Source organism: Vidua macroura, chromosome 1, assembly GCF_024509145.1.
Source record: "Vidua macroura isolate BioBank_ID:100142 chromosome 1, ASM2450914v1, whole genome shotgun sequence".
Classification (NCBI taxonomy): domain Eukaryota; kingdom Metazoa; phylum Chordata; class Aves; order Passeriformes; family Viduidae; genus Vidua; species Vidua macroura.
In genome coordinates this window covers 84091730-84109252 of record NC_071571.1, presented here as the reverse complement: position 1 = coordinate 84109252, position 17523 = coordinate 84091730, and the positions used below count along the sequence as shown (strand labels likewise).

Below are 17523 nucleotides of genomic sequence, written 5' to 3'. Positions count from 1 at the left end.
AATCAAAGGAGTAATTAGTATTTTTAGAAAGATGTATCAGCTATATTGCATCCTGGAAGCTCTTTTGAATCCCTAGGTTTCATCAGGACAGCATCAAGCAGTATCCTTTGCAAGTACCAGCCTTAAATATCTACATTAACTATATAATTATTTCACTATAAACAACTGGCAATATCTACATTAACTGAATGTTTTCAGGGTTCCTTTGACAAAGTGGCTGTAGTCAACAGCAACATCTTGAGTATTGCAGGGCAAATTAGAAAGGCATGAATTTCATCATGTGCTCAACTCACTCCTTCTGGAATGAAAAAAAAAAAGAGGCTCAGAATTGGGTCTTTGTGTAAGGACAAGACAGAGTGACCTGACCTTTTTTGCTTCTGCTTAGCTTTAGCAGGCTTTGCCTCAGTTTTAACTTAAAACTTTACTTTTTATAATATACAAGTTATATATACTTTTTATAATATAAAAGTTATCCAAAATCACTGGGGCTGAAAAGGCAGTAAAGCTCCTGCCAGCATCCAGCTCTGGTTTTAAACCTGGACTGCTTTATAATATCATACCATCAACATGCCACGTCTAGCCTATAGTTTTAATACAATGTAATTAGAGTAGGCTGGCAAGCACTTTCAAAGAAACATAATTTTATATGTTAAATAGGTTAAAACCCAGGAGCCAACAATACTGTTTGGTATGGACAGGAATGCAGTCAAATCATGTGATAATATGGCTGGGAATCTGGCAAACTAACCTATTTTCCTATCACCACCCACCACTTCTTTCACAAGGTTTATTAAGTGATCACAAGGCTTTCCTTTTAACATTAATAGGAGTACTACTTGTAAATATTTACATGGGGCAGACCTGTGTTCAGACAAAGTGCCTGCAGGATGACATCAATTAGTAGCATCTTTCCTGGCAGACGCTTTGTGTGTGCAAAGTTAGGGCCTGATGAAAAATGTTAGTTGTGGGCAAGGTCAAATAATGGGGCTGATTAAAATGGAGCTATGTGTTAAACAAACAAAACAGACCCAATCTCCCAAGGAGGCTGGTAGTCTGTTTGAGCTTCTGGGGAGCTCTGGGAAGTTTACTCTTGTAAAATGACAGAGTGATAGGAAATTGAAAATTTTCTCACAGCTACAAGCTCAGTGCCAACAAGAAGCGTCTGGAATCAGGCTCATGTGTCATGTAAAATCAGCTCTTTTCTGTCTTTTGCTGCTGCTTCACATTGTTTGTAGCCCAAGCAAAAGCACTGTACCTGTCAGCATTACTCTCTTTTCTGTTATTGTACCACAGAGTTTCAGATTTAATATTGCTCTATTCAGCGACGTCCTTTCTCTTCAGCAGAAGACTTTCTGGACTTGTAATTTAATCCATACTCTGGAGTACAATATTAAATAGTAATTATTTTAGAAAGATAAAACATGACTTTTAGTTACTCAAAGACTGAGAAACTTTCAGGAAAAGCAAACCTCAACATTTTGTACCAAACCATAATAGTAACATCAAATCACACTACTGTGCCTTCTTGTATTCAGTTGTTGCACACAGATCCAATCCCCAAAGTCCAATTTGCTGTTTTGGTTTTCTTTCATCTCTCTTGTCAATGGAAATTAAAACCACCCCTGATTCAACCATATAAACATTTTATTTAGCAGTATATATTGAGATCCCAACTTGAAAAAAATCCAGTTCTGTTACACAATGCATTGAAAATCCTTTACAAAGAAGAATGTTAAAAAAACATGTTGCTTATTACATGCATATATTTTCAAGAAATACTGAAATTATCAAATTATTTCACTTGGTTTTTAAAGGACAGATAAATAAATTTGTTGTCTAACCACTTCTGGACATAGGTCATTCCATAATGTTCCTTTTCAGGATTTCTCACACCTTCCTTTAAAGAAAATCCTTCTCTGAAATATATCAAGATGCCAAAAATAAAAATCCACTCCTTCAAGTCACTATCTGAGTTACTGCTCTTTTTCAGTCTCTTGCAAATGTAAAACCATTGCATTATAGCCTGTCTTCATTATGATCTCAACCATTTCTTTAACAAAATGTTAGGAATAGGCCAGAACACCATGAATCACAGAACAAACCACTGGTAGGAACCACTGTTTTCTCCCTTCCTGCTTCCACTCTATTCATAGCTTCTGTCTTCCTTCTTTGCTTTTATCCCTTCTGACCCCTGGATTAAACGGATTGTATAGTATTTTGCTAGGTACAGGATGGCACAGAGAACCACAGCAGGCCCTTGATTTGAAATGGGTTTCTGGAGTTTGCAGGATTTGTAAATCTACTAGGAGACACTGCATTATGTAATATTGAACATATATGTAATACCATATATGTTTTTTTAAAATATCACCACTCCAAATCCTGATTCACGTTCTACAGAAAGAATGATAATGGGTATACAATATATATGGGTATATTGAACAACTGAACAATTGACTTGCATATAAAACCTGTAAATATTGTATAACTCTCTGTAAAACCTACAGGAAGGTAACTTCTCGGCCGGATGCACACAAGTGACTCACTTCTTTATCTCCCTGTCCAGTTGCAGTCATAAGGGAAAATACAATTGTTCTTATCAGGGTAACATTCTGGCAAGTTTCCTCTGAAGTCAGGAAAGGTATTTTGTTGCATGTCAGATGTGTCTGTAGAGTGACCTCTTGCATTAGGAATACAGCATCAGAGGAGGGGGAACAGCAGAAACAAGAGGATACTTGGTATCCTTTGACTTCTAATTTTAAGCTTTCATACATCCCTTTACTCCATCGGGTGGGAAGCACAGAAGTAAATCTTTTAGCAGAAAGAAATGTACAGTGTCCTAAGGAACAGTGGGAAGGACAAAGGACATATAGGCAAAAGGTTAATGGCTCATCTTTTAGAGGCTTCTGCCAGGGTCTTGGCTATTGATTTAATGCAATAGTTGCTTCATCCCATGAATGCATGACCCTTAACTCCAGCTCGGCCAGGCCACAAGACCATCTATATTTTAGCATCTAGTACATAAGACTTTTTATATTAGTTCTCAGAATAGAAGTGCCTACATTATTTGATTATAAATACAAAAACTTTTTTGTTTCATTTGACAGCACACACTGTTAAAATAAGTCAAGAAATTCTTTTTAACAAGTTTCCAGATTCATTCTGTCCTTCCTTTAAAAAGACAAATCACATCATTTTAGATACATACCTCCAGGACAACTGTAGTAATATCTTCCCCAGAGCTTCACAGAGTCACATTACGTGTTTGTATTCTAAGTAAAGCATTTTTTTCTTCTCTTTAAGTACTTCTTATTAAGTATTTCTTACACAACAGCAAACTGTCTCCTCCAAACCCATATGAGCCAATTTGGTGTAAGAGTTCCTTCACCATAGAGTGCAGTATGCACTGAAGTGATCTCATTTTTATCTCCTTGTTACTGTTTCGAGAACAGGACCTTGAAGAGAAAAGATGTGCTTTGTTGCATGTTTCCCAAAGGGCCTCACAGACTTCATGCAATGCCTAGGCAAGCATCAGTCATAGTTAAACACAGATTTTTTTTTTTTTAATTTTTTAATAAAGAAGAAACAGTTCAAACAAATGTGGAGCCATTCCCACTTCTCTTCCTGCCTTAAGCTTAGGGAAAAAAAGATTTTCTCTGAAAATTTACCTTCACTGTTTATCCTAATCATAAATAAGAAAATGTGGCTTTAAAATTAAAAGAAGACTGGATTGTAAGTTTCTAAAAGTTACTAATATGTTTTCCAGCTGAAAAACTCATCAAATTTAATGAGACTGATTCTCACTGGCAATTTTCTGTTCATGAGTCACCCTTCTTTTTCTAATGTTTTCATCACATTGTTTCCAGTCTCTGTCACTTGGTGACTGTGCCTACTACTCACATTCCTCTCTTATAGTTCTAACTCTTGTGCTTGTTAACAGCATTGCAGACTGCAATCCTCACAAAGAAAATCTCATTTTGCTGGGTCAGCCACAGCTGTTCTGAGAGCTTATTCAGACTTTTTGACCCGTGACCCCTGCTAGGATTGGACCCTCCCCCACTGCAGTAGAAAGAAGGAAAATACAAAATAAAAAAAAGAGATAAACACATTTTCTTTAACTGACCATGTATTTACATTCAAACCACAGCACCAAAGCAGCAAGGAGTATGATTAAAAAAAAAAAAAAAACAAAAACAAAACAAACACTTAGGCCAATGTTAGTGGAAAAAACAGCAATTGCAGAAGGGGTTTTGATGGTATGTACCACTAAGAGGTATATTCCAGTTTTTCAGAAGAACTGGGAACCATTGCAACAGTGAGTGTTACATCCTGAGAATGGAGATGAATACCAATTTTTTTTAAAAAAGAAACAAAGTAAAAGCAAAAAAAAAAAAATCAGGGCTACCATAATATAGGCCTGTGAATGTGCTCTGCATCTCCCGAATGCCTCCAGTTCCTCTTCATAAGCAGGAGTCTTGCTTCAGCAAAAGATTGTTAGTACTTCAATGCAAAATCACTTAATTTATAAATATTTCCTGGGTATTAATTCAATTCTTTACCTAAAATATTGCTGGATCAGTATCTAGGCAGTACAGCTATTCAACAGCTCAGTGTCAATTCCTTAATGCTTAGAAAATTCAGTCCCACACTTTACAATTTCATGAAATTTTAATATATGAAAATAGTATTGTTTATTTGTCAAAGTCTGCAAAAGAAACTAAACTTCATTCACTTCAAGTCTTCTTTACAAGTGAAGCAACAAAGACAATTATAACTTATATATTTTTTTATAACAACAAGAAAATTATTTGAATTTTAAGTTAGTTTGCTGGTATGCACGCACTTGGCCATAAAGTTTTTTTTTTTTTTCTAGTTTTTCTTTGACAGCAGACATAAATAAAGATTTTTCATGTATTATCACAGGCTTGTCCTTCACAACAGATCCACTTTCCAATTCACAGAAAAGTGAGTTTTCTATTCAGCAATGCATAACTAAGCAAAACTTAAGTGAAGTCCTTCAGCTCATTCAGTTACCAAAGAACAATGACATAAATTATTAACTTCCACTGACACACGGAATGCTGTAAGTTTTTGTGAGGCAAAAGACCTGTAATGCACAGAAGTCGTGACTGTGACTGGATCTGTACAAAGGCCTTCTCCTTCCCTAAAACACGAGATGGATATTTCATACTTTCCCAAGACTTTTCTTAATGAAATATCCCACTAACTTCTGCGGCCTCTGCTGGTACTCCACAAGGACATCATGTGGGCTGCTGATTTGATCCCCTTCAAGTCGATTCAGAAGAGTGACACACACTACAGCAGCTAGAAATTAAAAGACAGCATTAGTTAGGAATTACACTCTTGCATTTTACAGTCCAAAAGCATAAACATTTGAACAAACCACTAAAAGAACAGAAATACAAGAGAAAACAAACCCCAAAAGAGAGTGTGCAGTACCATGAGATGCTAGGGGACTAGCATGCTGTAGAAATAGTTTAAGGGAACTGCTTGCTACACTAATAAAGCCAGAGCTCTCAGGCAGCTGCAGACACTCTGCAGCTCTCAGGAAGCAGCAGATAAGCTGACTCCACATTCATGGACAGGCAACACTGCAAGCACATGAGAACCCCAAGGATCATCTCAGGTTCATATGCTGTCTTTCAGTAATCAGAGCCCCAAAGGCAAAACCCTTCCTTTCACTCAAGCTCAGGTCTGTCACTCAACCCTATAACTCTGCTCTGTCTGGGGTTTCTGCCAGTGGCAATTTGCTGAGCACAAGCAGTAAATACATATTACAGACCTACAAAGCACAGACAGCAAAAGGCCTTCTGAATTGCTTAGGGATAGTACTGGTTGGGTTTTTAATCCCTTTCAGGCCAGTAAGAACTGAATGTGTTTGATATAACCATTGGCCTTTTCACTTATATTTCATAATTTTGACCTCCTTGAGCTTAAAGGAGCTTGAGAAACATCAGTGTTTTAAATTGGCATATTCCTTGCTAAGGAAAGTGAGAAAAGACAGTTAATATGATAAGAAGAAATACACTGTATTACATTATTTTAATTTCCCTTTTTTATTTAGCATGCATTAAAAAAAAAACTTTAACTCATTTTATGATTTTGAATGGTTTATTCATGATGCTACTAAAAATCCTCAACTGTTTAAGAATCATAGTCTTAAGTCTACAGAAAATAATTATATGTTCCATTTGATATGAAAGTACAGAAACTGAGTATAGTTACATACATCTATGTGATCTGAGAATCACCTGATTGCTTAAACTAAGCAGTTGCTTTCTGTAAACTTCAAAAGCTAACTGGAGAAAACAAATGAATGCCATAGGATAATTAGGTACTTTAATGATTTACATGGTTGCCATGGGCTGGAATAGCAAATGACAGAAGTAAACTGTGTAAAAACTGCATGAGGAATTATGATAAATTGTGACACAACTGACACAAATTAAAAAATCATAGCAACAAAATTATAAGCAGAAATGTCTTTTATATATATATGTATATGTGCAGAAGGTATGTTAACATTGCTTTGCAGTTTTTAGCCACAAACCCCCTGCAATAGAACATTTCCTATAGCCTGGATAAAGTGACTAGTTTACCTTTGACACCACTGAGATTACACATTGCAGCAAATACAGAAGACTCCATCTCGATGTTTCTGACACCAGACTCATAAGCATTCTTCAAATACTGTAGTTTTTCTTCTTCATCATATAAGCAGATTGCACCATCCAACCTCCCCTGTCCTAGAAAGTAATTTTATAGAACATTTCAGAGTGATGAAGTCACAGATCAAATTCAATTTTGAAAACACAGTTATCACAGTCTTCTCCATACAGTGCTCAGCTTTTACTACTATTCTTTATTTTTGTGCACAAGACAAATAGGACAAAGTGATTCTTAGCTATTGCTAGAGTGTATACACGTTATTTGTATTCTTTATAATCATGGTAACTTAATGGTAATTGGTAAATCATGGTAACTTAGTCTTCTTCAGCTTCAATTCTCAAATTCATAAACAGGAAAATGTATGTCATACATTCCCACACATTCAACAAGTACCAAAATTCCACAAGAAACTTTAAGTTGTATGAAAGAGCTGCATTTTTTGACAGTTTAATCACTGTCTAAAAAAAACACCAGGCTGTCCTGTTTCTACCTTAAAGGATGAACATTTTATTACTTACAGATTTTCCAAGGTAAGAGATGTAGAGTCTCTTAAGCTAACTAGCTAACATTATTGTAAATTTTGAGAAAATTTTTACTCAAATTATTCAAGAATATCACCTACAGACAAGACACCAGCAGGTTAAGTACAGTAGAGTTGAAATACACTGTATTTTACTCAGTCTCTTCTTGGGTTTGGGAGATGTACTCCTAAATTAATGTTCTTGATCCTGTTCTTAGCTTTTGCTGTATGAGTTGAAAATATCCCTGACACTTTTTTTAGTGTTGCTTGCACCTGTGTTTGGTGCCTGAGATACAGGAACTGACAGTTTGTGCTTCTGCCCAAGCTGGAGCACTACGATGAAGATAATTTGTCATCTACTCAGCAAAAGACAGAGAAAGTGGGATTAGGTGCCACTTACATTCTGTTCTCACTATGTTTGAAAGGTGTTTCTGAATGAACATCTAGATATGGGAGATCAGAAACGCACCTGAATGCCTGTATGTTTATCCAAAATAGGCCTTGTAGGTTTGTGTCTCCTACACAGCAGCACTGACACAACTCAGCAAATTATTATCTTTGGTTGTCTGATCACTGCTTTGCTCAAACTGAAACAAGTTCCAACCCTTTTTTCATAAAATATTTACTTTTGATACTTAACCAGTGCATAGAAAACCAACCCTAAACAAGTCACAAATAATTCCCACTCCTCTAATCCCCTAGGATGCTTCAATAAATCACATAAATTTTGTGACAAATATACCTGACAGGTACCTGAAAAGTGTATAGTAGACTATATGTACTTCAAAGGATCTATTACAGTTGGAGAGAAATCTCCACAAAATTAAAAGTTTCATACAGCCAAATGCTAAGTACCATGCTTGATTTTAAGTAGATGAAAAATAGTTTAATTGAGATTTGTGAGACAAGCCAGAATAGGGGAACGCATTCTGTTAGTGAACTGGAAGCCAAATGTTAAAATATTATTCAATATTTATCTCTTGCTGCTTACCAACACTCTCCTGTTAGTCTATCACCAGTCTTACCTTCATAGAAATCCAAAGTGCACATGGTGTTTCCAATGACTGTATTGAACTGACTGATTTCTTTACTGCACTGCATCAGCTCCTTAGCCAGCTGTTCATCCAGGTTAGTGCTGCGAATTACTGTCTTTCCCAGAACAACCTGTTCCAGCTGAGGCTTGAAGGTGGCATCTACAGACTGCCTAGTTATAACCACTGAGCCTGGCTCCAGACCTGCAGCAAAAGGAAAGAACTATATCTTCACAATGCAGTTAACTAGTGGTTTCCAGACACATAAAACATACATCTTGACCCAACCCTACTTCTCTTAAAGGTGGGAATTTTGCCTCTGAATCCAAGAGAATTTTTTGTCCATGCCTAGCTGCTTCAGTTCATTATTACAAATAATTTCTGAAAGAATGAAATTTTTCCTTTTTCACCTCTTTCTTATATTTTCCATACAGGACAGTAACATCCTTCTTCTAACATTGTCAGGTCTTTAAGTGCATTTTCTCTATGCAAAGGCAGATGTTGCCTTTACTTTCAAAATTACAGAAGAAAAATGATGCATCTCCTGTGGAAAACTGTTCTGACCATTAATTTCTTACACGCAGAGAGATGCTTTACTCTCCTGCAAATATACCTTGGTTTGCAGAAAGGAAGAAAGAAATCAAGAGGGGAAATACCTATTCCACCAGAGGTGCCAATGCGAATGATGGTTATGTCAGAACACTTGGCATGATACAACAGTTTGATCAGCTCGTGCAACATGATTGAAATAGAAGGAATGCCCATACCATGCTGAAAAGGAAACACAAATTAATATTCCACATTCACATAGAAAACACAAAATATATACGGAAGAAGCAGCAGGACATTATCTCCTGCCTGATCCTGTTTTCCCAAATGACACCTAACTCACTCCCACAAAACCCCCAAGATCTGGACCTACAGAAAGATACTGAAAGGGCCTACAAATAGACTCCCACAAGCTTTGGCAGACTATGGATGAAATACAGTATTTCTAAAAATCATGAATTACAGAACATTTACATTCTCAAAACTATAAAATGTCCTTTCCAATAGCTGACTAACACACTTTATCATTAAGCATTTCCTAAATACAAGAAAAACCCCACTCTGATTTTTCACTAACCTGAAGTGCTAGTGAATAGTTAAGCTATTTTTTTCAAAACACAGACACCATGGTTTAGTCTTGACATTTGGCAAATATAAACCCACATTAGCTTGCACAATATTGTGATAATTACAGCTCACAAGAAAAGGTGCAAAATAATACTACAGTTTTGCAATTGCAATTGAAGCATGTAATTCTATCTACAAATTGAAGCTACAAATTTCTTTAAAATGCATACAGGGGTTGGCAGCACAAGTCCCATGGAATGCTACTCTTAAGCACATTTGATGTGTGATACAGATATATTTTCCAATACCCTACATTCACCAAGTGACCTTTTTTGCCCATTTTTCAGGGTACAGAACAGGAATAAGGCAACGGTAACTGCTCAAAAAATCTATAAGGCCATTCCTGCAACACCTCAGTGGTACACTGAGGAAAAAGGGATGCAAGAAAGAGCAAAGGTATTGGAGATTTTCCCTCTTACAAAAAGAGGTTAAAAAGGAATCCTTAATTAGCTGACTGCACTATTTTGAGTAACCTGAGTGGGACTGTGAAGTACTTAAAAGAAACATGTATTCAAATTTTCTGCTTTGAACAGCATCAAAACTGAACCGTGTCCCATGTCAGATGAGAGAAGTACTTACACTGACTGACAACACGGGCCCCACTTTGTACATGGCGTAGCGGTCGGTGCCCGCGCAGATGTTGGGGTAGTCACACCCGGGGCTCCCGAGCCCCAGCTCCTCTGCTATGTAGGTGATAAAAGCTTTCATCCGGGAAGGACTTCCCCCAACGCACACAAACTGGCGTGGACAGAGTTCAACAAAACAAAATCAATTGCATGATTCCATACGTCAAAGAACAACATGAGTATGCAAACACCTTCAGTTAGCACAGATATGGTGCTTCTCATAATCATTCTAAAATGCCAAGAAGAAGAATTATGGGAAAAAACTCAGCTGTCTACAGCACTCAAATGCCTTCACCCCTGTTTAAACTAATGAAAGACAAATATTGACATGAAGACCCAACAAATAGAAGTATGTATCTGAATAGACTCTATAGCATTTGCCTTTTTACTGGATGAAAAGAGACAGTAAAAAAAAATTACTCTCAGCTTTGTTGGATACCAAAAGTGACAAGAACCCACAAAATTTTCCCCCTTTTGCATGTACTCCTCAATCACTTGTAGGCTGACACATTTAGTCTTATTCTGAAGACAGCTACACTTTCACCTTCTGCAGAAAAGCTCAGGCTTGCTGAACAAAGCAAAGCATCTTACCTTTACATCCCCAAACAATGTTGGAAAATCATGGGTACCGGTCCCAAGAGCAAAATGGTACAGGATGTCTTCTTTCATTTTCTCCAGGTGAGGGTTGCAGAGATGAATAAAATTCTCTCTAACCAGACAGCAGCATTGTGAAACATAGAATATATACAAATATATATAGAATATATACAAACATTGAACAGATGACAATTCTTCAAAGTCAAGCAGTCAAAAGTTGGGAAATGCCACACGTGCAAATGCCTATACTACCTTATTTTAGTTCCTTCTGCATTGTGTAAAAGAAACCCTAAATTTCATAACTGTTTTACATCTTATAAAATATCACATATGACATTTCACATTACATTCATCACACAGGACGAAATTGCTGAAGAAAAGCCCAGATGTCCAGATGCATTTGCAATAGTGCAATCTTTATCTTAAAAAATATTAAAGCTGGGAACCATAGTGGGTCTTTATGGTGAGCAGAAAATTGGGAGCAGGACCAGGGAAAATTCAATAGCCCACCATATTACAGAGGCAATCTATAGCAAAGCTGAAAAGCAAAACTTGACCTCTGTTTTGACTAAAACTCCACCAGCCACCTGAGAAGGATGGGATGATTTGGCCTTCATGGACAAGCACAAACTAGATTCTCGCAATTCATCTTACTCTGTTATACAGACAGGAGGAAAAAAAAAAACCCTATGGCATGAAACTAATAACAAGGGTACAGAGGATCTGAAACAGGACAGAGAAAAGTGGAGATCTGAAGCAAGGAGATAACCACAGAAGTGAAAAAAAAAATCAAGAAAAAGGAAAAGAAAGGAAGAGGTAAAAATAATTCACTTCTTCCTAAGTGCTTCTTGTAAAGAAATGATACATCTTGAAAGAAAAATAAAAATTAATCTATCTGAAGAGACAGGAAATGACAGGGCAAGGAGGGAAACCTGAACTACTTGGCCTGTGGGATCACGTTCATGGAAAATTCAATAGTGGACTAACTAAACATGCTGAATGGTTTATAAAACGTCTGCCTTCTGTGCTTGATGTTTTAAGTTCAATTGAAACAGGTAGGAAAGACTAGTCAATAAGCACAAGCCTAAGCAGAACACTGGCAAGTACTTCAAAGTAATTTCTGAGAGAAGGAATCAAGCAGTAAATAGCTTCCAGACACAAGAAGATGACTTAATAGCTTAATGAAGGCTAATGAAGCTTAGTGGAGGCACAACACGGCTCAGCAAATTCAAACTGCTTTGTCAGAAGAGAAAAACTAAAGAGTTCACCTGGACTTCATTCAAAAAAATCATTAGGATAACTCAAGAACAATTCTGAAGCCTAAACAGAGGTGTTTAGCACTATTTTGGATGATCTAGGTCACTAGGTTATCTTGTCTGCCTTTTAATGCCTCTCCAGAAAGGAGATAAGGCAGAAAAGAACTATGCTTTCCCATAGTTCCTATGCCTTATCTGCCTGTGCAGGATGAAGGAAGTCTACAGTGGCCATAATGCCCATGCTGAGGTTACTGAACTGTTCCTCAGAAAGCAAATAGTTACAACCCAGGTATTCTGAGTATAGCAATTTCTTCTGTTCCTGATGGTCTCTCTCCAGCATCATTAATTATCCAGGAACAGCTGCACAACCAACGAAAGAGGTGTAATCCCAACCCACCCTATCTGTCCCTGCCCACCGCAGACAATCACCTTCAGCAACTGAAAGAGCTGCCCACCCAGGCAGCCAGTCCCCTTCAGTAGGAATTCCCTTCCATCTCCCATGGTCTCCATTTGCCTCCCTTCATACAAATCCTGCCTGAGGTGGAACCAAAGGCTTTGGGTGCCTTTATTCTTCCTTCCAAGAGACCTGTTTGACTCTGGGAGAACTAAACAGCAGGTTTATGGCCTGTCATGAAGACACAGACAACCTAGGAATCCACCAGCTCATATTAGCAGAATTTCTAGGCTGCCTCCCCTGAATTATTCCTGTTCTCTACATTTATTTACTGGGTCACTCACTAATGCAGATTCAATATCTGGCTGTGCTGATATCCATTGGAATGGTTGTCACATACAAATAGGATAGGATATGATTTGAAATAATTTTATAATCTATCCTCAGGTGAGCAAAAAATTTATTTCCTTCTTCATGAGAACCCTGGCAATAAAAGTCTCTCTTCAGGAAATAAATTGGGAAAAGGCGAGGCCTCTATTAAAAGTGCAAGGAAATTCATGTGATATGTGCCAACACCACTGTCCTCATGCCTGGCCAAAACACAGCCTGCTTCCTCATCAGTAGCTATATTCCACCTTTTCATCTCACAGCCCACCATCAGCACTCATCTGCCTCAACACAGTGAGAGGCTGTTATCAACTTGCTCAGCTTATCCACACATCTGATTGCAGACTTGGACTCTGGGGTAAAATGAGCAATAAAAACTAGCATATTGTTATATGTACATAGGATCAATGCCATAGATTTACAGGAGAGGCAAAGTTTGCTTGATAAAAATCCTTGGCATGCAAAGCACAGGAGCAGAAAATTTATTTCCCTAAAGCTGTTGTAAAGCACCTACAACTTCTAAGGGTGTAAATAAAATACGAATCCAAAGATAAAACAAGCATGTAGCAGGTTTTAGTAAAATAAGCTTAAAGTAAGGATTAGAGAAACACACTGAAATATTTGTTTGAACTCTCGAAGCAGCAACCAAAGTCAACATTTCAGCAGCTCATTGGATTCAAATAAAAATAAATAAAAACATCACCCTGCTTTGAAATATTCACTGTTGAGAGAAGTTCAAAGGGCTGGACAGCAAAGTCCTCTCTATAGGGGTGGTAAAGCAATAAAGCATCCAATTGTCAAAAGAGCTGCTACTGGATACTTGGCATTATTATCATAAATTTTATCTTAAACTAAATGAATGTGTAATTAGTTTAGGGAGGAAGTTTAAGTTGGACAAAACTTGGACAAAATAATAATAAACTTTAAACTTGGACAAAATAATTTATTTTTCAATCTTACTTTGAAGCCTGTCCATCATCAGTATTCTTCTCATTTGAGGAACCAGGAGCCATGTATATTTTATACCTAGAATTATATTTTAAAAAAAAATATATATAAGTGCATCAGAATAGTCCCATCTACAAAGCTGGAAGCATTAACAGAGAGAGAAACCTTCTATATTGATGATAACTACCATGAATATTAAATTTCCCAAATAATCCAGCCACACTACAATTTTTATAACTGGAGCAAAAGGAGCATCTACATTTTTTACAGCTGAGCATCACCACTTTCAAACCCTCAAGCCTAAATTAATCCCTTGCTATTGCAAACCCCACCTCACCACTACTTCTGTTCTGTGGGGTGAGCAGCTGCAGGTTCACCAGCCACAGAGAGGCAAGTCTCATTGCTAACTAACTCACCCTCTTTCTTCCATACCTCCCACACCAACAGTGAGTGCCATACCAGCTTCACTCCCCTTCCACGTTTGGCTCCAGGAGGTCTCCAAAGCTCAGCTCTAGCTGGGACGCCTGAAACTCGAGTCCAGGAAGCATCTTACTCATAATATCCTCCTCATTAAACTCCTCCTACTGACCTTAAGAGCACTTCTTTCTCCAGCATAAAGCAAGGCACATGAAACTAAAACATGACTTCAAAAAGGCACAGCTCTCCAGTTTATCATCTATCCTGAATACCCTTATTTCTGATCCATTACCTTAACCTATATGCAAAACCTTCTCACTGCTGCATTCTTATTTACATTTAAATAGACAAATGTATCACTGAGGCTTTCATGCTGGTCCAAGGACAGAATTGTAATTATACGATGATTAATTTGTTATTATTTTCAGAAGTGACTAAGGCTATGTGCCGAAGTTGGTACTTTCTGGGAATGCCCTTATGGGAAGTATTGACTCATAACATTTTGCTCTGCCCTCCATTAAGAAGGGCCTGACAGCACAGAGATTATAACAGAGACAGGACTGTAATCCTTAAAAACCCCAGGATTACACCACAAGGAAACAGGAAGAAATCATTCTTGCAACAGAATTACATCATATGTGATTTTCTAACAAAGTGCACAACCTAACAAAATAAACAAAAGACCTGCTTCTTAAAACCCATTGAATCATGGAAATGTATTAAAATTTAAAAGGACAATTAGTTTTCTTCATTTAAAATATCAACCTTTATTAAGTAGACCCAAATTCACAGGTACTAGGTATACTAAATGTATACAACCATCTATGGTCAAGGAGGGGAAGTATAAAAGTTGCATTTATAATCAACTACACTTCCTTATGGTGGTATGAAGTATAGTCAGCTACTACTGGGCATCACCATTATACCACACACATTACAGGAAAAATACACCATTTCTTCCTACAGTGTTGCGAGTCCCCATAAAGAGGTGTTAAAGAAGCTAAGAAGAAGAAACCAAAAAGTGATTTTTATGTAGCAAGAAGAAAAATAGCTGCAAATAAACAAAGGATATTAATTCAGTTCTTGTTCACAGTATTAAGCATCCACAAGATTTTTAAGTGTTCTGGGTTCTGATCACCTAAGTAATCACAGATGATACACTTCAAAAAGCTGAGGACAAAGTTCTGACAGTCCAAAGGTCCAGCTTACCCCCTCAAGAGCACCCAGCTGGAGGTGCCTTGGCAGGAATTAAAGGAAGGAGCAAGCATAAAGCAGTTTTCCCATGGCAGACCCTGACATCAATCAGGTAGTAGCTGACAAGCAACCAGTTAATGTAAAACCACAAAACTCTCATGCTGTCTAACCAAATGGAAATTTTTACAGACATGTCAAAAGTTTCTGCAGTCTTCTTCAGCCAAGGTTAAAACTGGCATTCAACTGACATTCAACTGCTGTGCTCCCAGCAGGACTCAGATAAAGAAAGGGTGCAGTTTTACAGTGCATGCACATCCTAGAATGGTTTGGGTTGGAAAGAACCCTAAAGATCACCTGCTTCCAACCCTCCTGCCATGGGCAGGAGCACCTTTCACTAGACTAGATTGCTTAGAGCTCCATCTAGCCTGCTGTCCTTTAACACTGCCAGGGATGGGGCATCCACAACTTCCCTGAGCAACCTGTTTCAGTGTCTCACCATCCTCACAGTGAAGGATTTCTCCCTAATATCTCATCTAAGCATCTAAATCCTCAGACTGGTGCTTTAAACCCGTGCAGAATCCACTATAAATTGCCACCTCTCATTTCCCCCCGCCATCCGTCATTTTTGAAGGAAGCCCCCAGTCAATGGTTTCTGCAGGGAAAAGCTCTTGTTCGGTGTTCGTCCATCATCAGGAAAAGCTGAAGTCGCTGCAAAATTGATTTTACCCTACTGGTCCCCTCGCTGCTGGCGGAGCGCTCCCTCGGCTCCGCGGCCTCGTCCGCCGGACGCCGCGGCACGGCCGAAACGAGCGCTCGACAGAACCGACGCCTGCGCCCGCCGCCCCTCGTTCCCTACCCACTCTCCACCGCCGCGGTCCGGCGACCGGGGGTGAGAGACACGGCGGGCACCCCACCATCCACCCGGGAGCGCACCGCGGGCTGCCGGGGCGCACGGCGGGACGCGGTTCTCACCGGGGCAGCGGGATCCGCCGCTGGGAAACGAGGAGGGCGGCTCGCTGTTCCCGGGCGGGCTGCGGGCGCCCGGCCGAGCCACCTCCCGCCAGCAGCGGCCCGCCCGGTTAACTCCATCCGCGCCGAGGAGGCTGCGGGAAGCGCCGGGCACGGGGCGCGGCTGTGGCAATGATGCCGGGACAGGTGGGGATGCAGCCGGCGTGCGAAGAGAGCGGGGCTTTGGGCATCGGCAGGAGAGCTGCTGCCAAGGGCACGGGCGTTCGGGAGGACCTTATCAGAGAGATAGATAGAGATAGAGAGAGATACAGATACAGATACAGATACAGATACAGATACAGATACAGATACAGATACAGATACAGATACAGATACAGATACAGACGCAGGTGTCGGCCGAGGATGGCGGAGTCGGGTCGGTGCCTGTGCCCTTGCGTGCGCACACACCGTGTTCCCTCACTCATGGGCATGTGGGCACGGCAAACACGGTGTGAGAAAAGAGCAGAGACGGTTTTGGCTACTGGAAGCCCAAATTTAACATTGTTCATACAGTAACTGAAAACACCAAACCCACAATCCTGCAATGCAATTTTAAAAGTAAGTTTTCGTACCAGAACCACAGTGTAGTTTGTCATAGTAGGGAATACTTGGGAAACAGAGCAACTAACATCTTCATGGTAGAGAACTTCCCGTGTCTCAGGACAGTAAACACATTAGGCACAAGGCACTGCTGAGATGTTTTTATTACAAAATCATGTATTGGGCATTTAAAGTAAAATTTATTCATATCCTGTCTCACACCAAAGGACTTTGTATGGGAATATAAGAGAGAGAGATCCCTTGCATAGATGCATTTCTAGGCATAAACGACATGCAAGAAGAATTGTTTAACAAACTCAGAAAAACGTCACCTGTTCAGCTTGTTGACATTTCCAGTGGGTGAAACAGAAGGACAGGTTCCTAATCCAACTTCCATTTTCCTGTTCTTTAAATATTTGTCAAGACTTCCAAGCTATAGTAGTGGCCAAACACCTTAGAGACTGTTTAATTCTGTGGAAGAAAATTTTCCTTTAAACAGGAATATTACATATCCCTTCATCTCAGGGTCCAGTGAAAAGTCTGCTTTAGCTTTCAGGATGTTTTCTATTCAGCTATAAATTAAGAGAATCAATTGAAATTGTTTTTGTAAATAATAAGGTTGCTATAGTTACCTTGTCTGAAATGTTCAATAAATTATGCATTTCTATGAATCTAATAATTGGTAGCAATATTTTCTCTCAGGTATATCTAAAAAATTTAAATCTCCTTTTAGCTACCT

The 17523-nt window shown here is 38.9% G+C and overlaps 1 protein-coding gene across 3 annotated transcripts; it reads right to left on the bottom strand.

The window, feature by feature from the left end:
• Window positions 1-4649: 4649 nt before the first annotated feature.
• UPP1 (uridine phosphorylase 1) lies at window positions 4650-16259 on the bottom strand. Of its 3 annotated transcripts, none has more exons than XM_053979078.1 (8): window positions 16209-16259; window positions 13638-13703; window positions 10635-10752; window positions 9997-10155; window positions 8898-9012; window positions 8236-8445; window positions 6621-6767; window positions 4650-5325 (listed from the first exon to the last, which is right to left on the bottom strand). In XM_053979078.1, exons 2-8 carry the CDS (start codon window positions 13688-13690, stop codon window positions 5186-5188), a joined length of 942 nt encoding a protein of 313 aa, XP_053835053.1. In that variant the 5' UTR covers window positions 13691-13703; window positions 16209-16259; the 3' UTR covers window positions 4650-5185. The 3 variants fall into 3 exon arrangements, with proteins under 3 accessions (XP_053835053.1, XP_053835067.1, XP_053835056.1); XM_053979092.1 differs by lacking the exon at window positions 16209-16259 and adding an exon at window positions 16093-16134; XM_053979081.1 differs by lacking the exon at window positions 16209-16259 and adding an exon at window positions 15963-16078.
• Between the last annotated feature and the right edge of the window lie 1264 nt (window positions 16260-17523).